This window comes from Hordeum vulgare, chromosome 7H (genome assembly GCF_904849725.1).
Source record: "Hordeum vulgare subsp. vulgare chromosome 7H, MorexV3_pseudomolecules_assembly, whole genome shotgun sequence".
Taxonomy (NCBI): Eukaryota; Viridiplantae; Streptophyta; class Magnoliopsida; order Poales; family Poaceae; genus Hordeum; species Hordeum vulgare.
Genome location: NC_058524.1, coordinates 33,494,621 through 33,503,478, shown reverse-complemented (window position 1 = coordinate 33,503,478; position 8,858 = coordinate 33,494,621). Strand labels below are relative to the sequence as shown.

The following is an 8,858-nucleotide window of genomic DNA, read 5'->3' as shown; positions in this document are numbered from 1 at the left end:
TAAAGTACAGCACTAGCCCTTGTATAAATGCCGCCACCATTTAGTTGCGTGCTTCTATCTGTATCGATCACCTCTGCATTGACATAGAGAGTATACGCCATCCAACAACATGAGTCCGTGGTCTTATGTCAAGCACTTGAGATTGCTATACAATCGTTCAGCCGACACCCACGTCCCTCGAATTGTAACCACAACGGCACTTGCAGAAGGTGTCCTCAAAAAAGTTACACCTCGACCCAGTGCTATTTGTCCCATCCACCTACTTATTGCCATCGTTCTACTGACCATCACCGCAACTATTTACTATGCTTTCCGTCGTAAAACTGTATACCTTGTTGACTACGCTTGCTTCCGGCCAAGCTTCAACCTAAGATGCACAAAGGCAAGCTTTCTTGAGCATGCTCATCTCTCGTCTTTGCTTGATGATTCTACTGTCAACTTCATAGAAACTATTCTGAAGAGATCAGGAATGAGCGATGAGACATATGTCCCGCCTATGCTTCACTATATAGAGCCATATTGTGGGCTTTACGAGGCACGTACCGAAGCAGAGTTGGTTGTTTTCTCGGTGACCGACGATCTTTTCGCCAAGACATGCATCAGTCATGACGCGATCGGTGTTCTTATCACCACCTCAAGTATATTTTGTCCGATACCATCCATTGCTGACATGATTGTGAATAGATATAAATTGCGAGATGATCTTCGTGTAATGAACCTCTCAGGGATGGCATGCTCTGCGTCAGTGACCGCAGTGGGGCTCGCTAGCAAAATGTTGCAGGTCATGCCTTGGGGGTCGCATGCATTGATAGTGTCAACAGAGACCCTTGGGTCAGGCCACTATCAAGGGAATACACGCTCCATGCAGTTGCCTAACATCTTATTCTGCATGGGTGGAGTGGCGAAGTTGTTGTCGACTTCTAGGTCAATGGCTCGGTTTCAGCTTGCACATGTCACACGGATAATCACTGCGGCTAACAACTCCGCATACCGATGTGCGTATCTAGAGGAAGATGAGAAGGGCATCCTAGGAACACGTCTCACTAAAGATCTTATGATTGTCGCTGGAGACGCACTCAAAGGCAATCTCATTGCAAGCGGGCCACTTGTACTGCCGACATCAGAACTTATCAAGTACTTCCTTTTTGGCATTGTAGAAAAGGTGCTCTATTGGAGGAAGATAAGACCATACATCCCGAACTTCTGTGTTGCATTTGAACATATTTGCATCCACGTAGGTGGACCGGCGGTTATTAGCTCAATACAGCGTGGCCTCAATCTATCAGACAAGCACGTTGAACCATCACGAATGACATTGTATCGCTTTGGAAACCAATCGGCCGCATCCGTGTGGTATGAGTTGGCATACATCGATGCTAAAGGCTTAATGAATAAGGGCGATAGGGTGTGGATGATCGGATTTGGTGCAGGATACGAGTGCAACACTGCTAGTTGGATGTGTATACAATCATCTTCCTGCGTGGATGGACCCTGGGCTAACTGTATCAATTGCTACCCTATGGACATACATTGAAAAGATCAAAATAAGAGGATTTCATGTCATATACAATTGGCAGAGTGAGTGGTGTTATAAATAACAGGCACAACGCTCCGACACACAACAATGAAGAGGTGGGGGATCCCATTGGCAGGTTTATCAAACTGAGTGACATCAATAAAGATGTTGGCTTTTTAGAATAAATAATAAATCCCTACTTTCTTTGATGTGGTGTAGATGAGCATATTATGAGTTAAGAGACACCGCTACAAATAGTAGTACAGTGGTTATATCTACATTTCACTATGGTGATTTGATTTCTACACCAGCTTGTTTGGCACCTAGGTTTTCATTTCATTTGGTGGAAATGATATGAAAACACAATCGTAAGAGTATTTCATTTGGTGGTTATTTATCACACAACTCACTCCGCCAATTTTAAATGACATGAAATCCTCTTAATTTTTTTTCTATATATATTCACAGGATAGCAATTGTTTAAGTTAGCTCTGGGTCCATCTACGCAGGAAGATGGTTGTATAGACATCCAACTAACGGTGTTCAACTCCTACCCTCACTACCAAGAAAAAGCTTATAGACAGACATTTACTAGTGGCATGGGTTAACAGTGCCACGCTGCTGCTATTACCAGTAACGCGGGGTATAAATTGTAAATTGATTGTAGTAGCGCGGAATATAAAACTCGCTCTACTACTAAGTTGACCCCCACCGTACACGCATAGTAGCAGTGTGAGGTTTATACCCCGCGCTACTACTAAGTTGATAGTAGTGGCCCGATGTGTAAACCCCGCACTAGCACTAAGTGGTCTCCACGTGCCCCCAGGACATGCCATAGTAGTAGCGTGGGGGTATAACCCCGCGCTACTACTATAGACCCACCAAGACTTGTGTACACATAGCACGCGGAGGCTCAAACCTAACCCCACACTCTCCTGATTCTCCTTCCTCCCACCTTTGATACCCTTCATCACCCACCATCATCGTCGGCCTCGCACCTTGGCGCCTCACTAAAATTCGGAATCTCCTCTCACACTGCAACCCCCTTCCCTTCCCCTTCTTTGTCCTCCTTCTTCCCTGCTGGAAGGAGAGAGAGACCAGCAGAGCGCCATCCAAATCTTCCATGGAAGCAACCACTTGCACCTCCCGAGGACATGTGAACACCATGGTCAAGGGTCCCACAACAAGAAGTAGCAGGTCACCGGGCTTTGTCTAGGGTTTCGGGCGTCGGCTCCAACTCCGGTGGCCACCAGTGAGTTCCTCCTCCTATTCCCTTCTATTTTTTCTCTTCTTCTTTCTAATATTTTTCTCTTCTTTTGTAGCAACAGTAGACGAGAGGTGCGGGCTCGACTTGGGTGGGGAAGCACAATCACCATGGACAACTTCATCCCCTCGAGGACCAGTAGCAGCCATGGACGGAGAGGACGATGACGCCCAGCAACAGCCATGAATGGATTTTTTTAATTCCTAATTACTTAGTAGTAGCACGGGGCCTCACCCGCTCTACATCTAATTAGTGGTAGCATGGATGGAAAACGCGCTACTATTATGAGAAGTAGCAGTAGCGCGGGGTGATACCCGCCTACTGCTAAAAGTTAATTGTTCCGTCGTAGCAGTAGAGCATGCCCCCTCGCTATTGGTAGGCCCTTACCCCATGCTACAACTAGAGTTTTACCAAGTAGTGCACGCACCAAATCTGATCATCCACACCCTATCGTCTACTCATCATGCCTCTAGCGTCGATATATGCCAACTCATAGCACACTTGTAACATCCAAATAATCAAGCTACAGTAATCTCATACTAATGATGCCATTTCATTTAATTTTGCTTTGCTAAATTGCACCTTGGTAACAAGAAATTCAAATTCAAATTGCAAAGTAAATTATTATTTCTTAAAATAGGAAAACTAAAATGTTTGCATTATTCTAGAAATTTCCTTGGTCATTTTTCATGTTGAAACCAGCATCAACTGACTCACCAATTAATCCCTAGGGAATTATAAAGTGATCCAGCAGCATATTACTTGATCTTTTCAATTTCTAAACATATTTAAACTTTAAAAAATACTCTAAATCTTTTTGTGCAACACCACAATAATGTGCATGAATTATGTGCCAAGTTTCATATATAGCAAAATTAATTTGATGGGCCAACTAAAGGAAAACACTAAATGATTAATGTAAAATAAAATAGAAAATGAAAATGGAAAAGACTCACTGTTGGACTGCGTCACAAGTGCATAGTGCACAGCCTAGCCCAACATGAGTTGTCCCCTACCTGTGTTCACCAGAGAATGGGTGGATGTCGCACGCACATCCTTGGCCAAGGATGGCCACGTGTTCAGCATCCAACCCCTCCCCGTCATCTACAAGGCCCCCCTTGCCCCACGGACAAACCCTAGCTCCATTCCAACCTCTTCCCTATGCTGCTCTCTTCTCCCGGCATTTGGCCGAATCGCCATCGCCATGGCCTTTGTCGTCCTCGCGCCCACCTTGCTCCTTGTTCTTGACAAAAAGGACGGTAATACTTCAAGGTAGAATAGAACACAAGATGGATAGCAAGGAAGTTAAGGTTCAACCAAAACAAGAGCAAGTATGTGTTTGGAAGGGAGGCAAGGAAGTTGTCGATAACCACACAAATTACCTTTGGGCTAGGATGGTAATTCTACTCTTTAATTAGATTCACAACTTGCAAGAAATCAAAATGTTTACGATGATCATGACACGTTCTGTTGACACTACAAGAAATATGTCAACTAACGACCTTCAATATTTATCACCGAATGGTCACTGATTTCCATTTGCGACCTTTTTACGACCAAAAACAAACGGTCAAAAGCTGAGGGTCTCTAATGAACGACTTTTTGATAGATTGGTCGTAGGATTTTACGACCAAACGAAAGCATTGAAATTATCTTGGTCACTAGCAATCTACCCACGCCACGTCGGATCTGACATGGCAAACCGACGTGGCATAGAATTAGCCTGGTCCAATTCGGTGTTTTAAATGGGCCAAGCCCATTAATCCAGCCCATTTAATGTTTTGTTTCTCTTTATTTTTCTTAGCTGCATGGGCCCGGCCCAATAATCCCCAACATTTTAGCCTTTTTATTTTGGGTTGTGGCCTTTTACTTTCTATTGATTTTCTGTTTTGGCCATTTTATTTTTGTACTCGTCCTACTAGTCACATTGCTCCAACATGTCATGCTGATCTCATAATTCGTATCGACATCATAAATTTTGTAATTCGTCAAACAATTTGTGAGGTTTCCATTGCATAGGTATACAAATGACATACGAAATCAATATTTTTGAACAGATCACGGAACAAATGAAATTCGTCCAAAAAACAATAGATTAGTCTATTACAATCTTTACACTACTACAACTCAAATATGCCTACTACAGCCTACTATCACAATACATGATATGCTACTCTTTGCATATAGGCTTCATGACTTCATGCTTTCCTTCACTTTTCACCTAAGCAAAAAATAAGAACAAAATAGTAGCCAATGAGTAAACAAAATAGAATAATATGTACAGGTTGACGGTACTAATCGATGAGAACCTTTGGAAGAAGACGTTAAAGCTGAGGATGGAACCTAACTAATCATGTTATTATGGAAAACACAACACGTAAATAGTATGACTAACACTAACCAATATGTGTTTATGGAGTGACTAAAATATTCTCACTAGCTAGGATTTTTTAATGTATAGTATACTCACATGTGAAACTTTAATTAAATTGATCATTGAAATAAAAAAAAACTATAAGAATGAGTTCATTCTGGCATGTCAAATTTTAAGCACCAGCAAAACAGATCTACAAAACGAGACCATCATCATCATGCATGAAGATTTTTAATGGGGAATGGTACTTGTTGTCTACAAAATCATGATCATCATGCATCACGTTGACAAATATTCATTATAATACACACTCCAACATGAGGCATGGGCTACAGCAGCAAAAGTTGTAGTACTAATTCTATAATAAATCAGATTATCCCCTACGAATTTCAACAAAGGCACATTCTGGGACTTGAAAATATATTGAACAGATTTAAATTGATTTGTTAAGCTACAGCAACAACAGTTGTACTTGTACTGCTGGAATAAATCAAACGACCTACAAATCTATTCATGAGCTGAACTGAACAAAACGCAATGAACTGAAGTTCAATCCAGGTTATATAATCATTACATTCATTCATTTATCTGGGTTTGTAATTGTGTAAAATATGGTAGCATGACACTGGATGCAGGTTTGTTCTTCAAACAGACCAGCTTTTCCACTAGATTTATCATACAGAAACTCCATGAAACCACATGCAGGTAGCCTCAAGCAACTCCTACACGAACATGTTTGAGATATGACAGAAATAAAGGACATGCAAGCGAAGTAACAACCCATTAAGCGACGCATTCACCATGCTTGCAGGGGAGCAAAAACTTGTGCCTTTTTCTCGTTGAACGAGAATACTCTCCCAACAATCCAACTAATCCCAAATAAACCGATGCTTGTTCAGACATAAAAGAAGCTTCACCTTCTAGGCCCTCCACTTTGTTAGATTGCAGCGATACAGAGGCTGCTACCTGGATTAGACAAGACAAAGATCAGATATTGATGATTCTTCATCTAAGGTGAGATACAAGAAACTAATTGAATTTAAAATTACACTATCATTACGGAAAGGGGACTAGAGTACAACAACACCAACAAAGCCGTTAGTCCCAAACAAGTTGGGGTAGGCTAGGAAACGGGACTAGAGTATCACAAAGAATGAGTTCATATACCACCAGTTGCTGGCAGAATTGTAGAAAGGACACTACTAAATCTAATGATTAAATTAGGAGCTCCATAAACAGTCCAGCCAACACATGTGTGACCAACATAAACAAAGTAAGGCAGTAGTAGTACTAAGAGGCTAAGATATTTGTATCACTTGTTATAGCTCCCTGAAAATTACAGAAGTACATCCAACACAAAAGAACCAGGATGCTCACAAGGGATAGTGAAAACGATTAGCCAACAGTTTTCAGGCAACTCTTGTTCAGGTGTCCAAAACGACAACAGAGGTCTACTCTAATATTCTGATACAGTTAAGGGCACACTGCCATTTGCTTTTGAACAAGTGCCAAGTCAAGGCATAATGACAAACTCATATTTGATTATTACAACTAATGATATCGAATATCACATCTTAAGGGCTAATTGATGACATAGTAATAGATTATATAGTATGAAAAGAGTCAAAACTTGTCCCACGTATCATGAGTACACTTATAGCAGGCGTAAATGCAAAGGGTGGTCTTCCTATGTGGCATAACTTGTAAAGTAGAAAGCAGGTTCAATGGAGCTCATGCGGTCCTATGTGACAACCGTCCAGAATAGATATGTAAATCAATTTTGGTGTATAGCAAACAAAGTGCAGGGTCAATACGTATATGTAACATTTCTTACAATGGATATGTAAACTTATCTTACAAGGACGCCAGGAACACGGCAACTACCAGGACAAACACACAAAAAATGGAATTAAAATGAGCACATGATGGTGCCCCTGCTACTCCGTTCACTACTCAGAGAACATAAGTTTACGAGTGTACATCTGTTGCGTCACTTGAGCATCTCCTCTAGGTCATCATATATAAACAGAGCGAAGCAAACAAATCAACATGAATCGACCCACTGGACTCGGATCACAAACAATATGTGAGCATCTTTAGATTTCAGCAAATGGGGCGAGGCTCACCGGGGGCGTAGAAGCTGAGCATCCGGTTGGCGTGGTACCTAGCAGAGGAATGGGAATCCATCAGTAATCAGGAGAATGTGTGAGGTTACCATTAGCGGGAGGAAGGATCCGTGTGCCTATCTATCTATGGTTCGTGGATCGGCCTGAGTTACGCGGGCGGTCAACGAACCACTCGTACATAGTAGATCTCTCCGACGCCTTGCGCATTCGAGTGGATATTGAGCTAGCGAGCAGAGAGGGAGACGGAGACGGAGAGCATTGACGGTACCATGGGATGAAGGGTTCGGAGGCGAAGGCGCGGTGGGATGCAGGGAGGACGATGGTCTCAAGGACGCGCTTGTTGAGGTCGCGGAGGATCTCGACGAGCGGGCGCGTGATCCCCCACGGCGCGGCGTCCAGCGGGACCAAATAGTTGCCCGTGGAGGCCGCCGCGACCACCACCGCCCTCCCCTTCCCCCGCCGCTCTGGCACGCGCATGCGCACTCGGCTGCGGGGGAGCGGCAAGGAAGCAAGGGTCCGCGCGAGGGAGGCCGAGGAGCAGGCGGGAATGGCTTCCATGGAGTGCCATGCCGTGGTCGTCGATGGTGGGGTGGGGGCTGCTGGTCGTCGATGGTGGGGTGGGGGCTGCGACGGATCGAGATCTGGGAGGGAGATGGGGATCGAGGGGAGAGTTAGGGTTCCACAGAGAGTGGAGAGAGAGATGGGCACGATGGGTTGGGTTTGGTGGGTTTGTTGCGGTGGGTTGGATGGACGGATGGATGAACAGATGGACGGGTGCATGGATGGACGGATGGTTGACATGTCATCGATCCATGTCACGAATGTTTCCATCAATCAGAATAAAATTTATGTAATTTTATTGTTTTCCTTTTGTTTCTCTTATATTTTACCATCTTACCCTCTTATATTTTCTTCAAATGATTTCATTTCTTTCAGAAATTTGCATATTGCAATGACAAGCAATGTTGTTTTTTTCCTATCACAACCAATTCGACCAATCAGAATAAAGATATGCCATTGTATTTTTCCTATTGTTTTTCTTTTTACTTTTTCACATGATAAAATCCGAACATGATCTTTTGGAGTAGACAATCTTGCATCTTAGTATTACAAACAATGTTGCTAAAGGGACTTTTCATTTTCTTTGCACAAAAAATCCATTTTCCATTTTTCGAGTGTTTAAAGTGAGTTTTTTGTGAAGGACCTACCATATATTTGTTTCAAAATTGTACCAAATCATTTTTATGAAATACTAGGCCATATTTAATGTACAATTAACCAAATGGTTGGGTGTTAAAATCTTTTATCCACCTCTAGTGAAAAAGACAAATTGCCGCCGATTCAGCAGGAAGCGGGTCAAATTTGAACTACATGTGACTCATAGTTTTCTCATGATTTTTTCCTAAAATCATTTGTAGGTAAATAAGTATCTATTTAATCATAGTTCCAACAAAATTTTGGCAATATTCAATCCCTAGCTATGAATGGTCATGCCCGCTGTTTCGACTGCATTTTGAAACGAGCATAACAAATTAAAAAAAATCAAAAAAATGGAAAACCTTCGCGTTGTGTCATAAT

The 8,858-nt window shown here is 42.5% G+C and overlaps 1 protein-coding gene across 1 annotated transcript; it reads right to left on the bottom strand.

Annotated features, from left to right (window-relative positions):
• Positions 1 to 7,257: 7,257 nt before the first annotated feature.
• LOC123408143 (DNA repair RAD52-like protein 2, chloroplastic) lies at positions 7,258 to 7,838 on the bottom strand. Its single transcript, XM_045101325.1, has 2 exons — positions 7,549 to 7,838; positions 7,258 to 7,318 (listed from the first exon to the last, which is right to left on the bottom strand). Exons 1-2 carry the CDS (start codon positions 7,836 to 7,838, stop codon positions 7,258 to 7,260), a joined length of 351 nt encoding a protein of 116 aa, XP_044957260.1.
• Between the last annotated feature and the right edge of the window lie 1,020 nt (positions 7,839 to 8,858).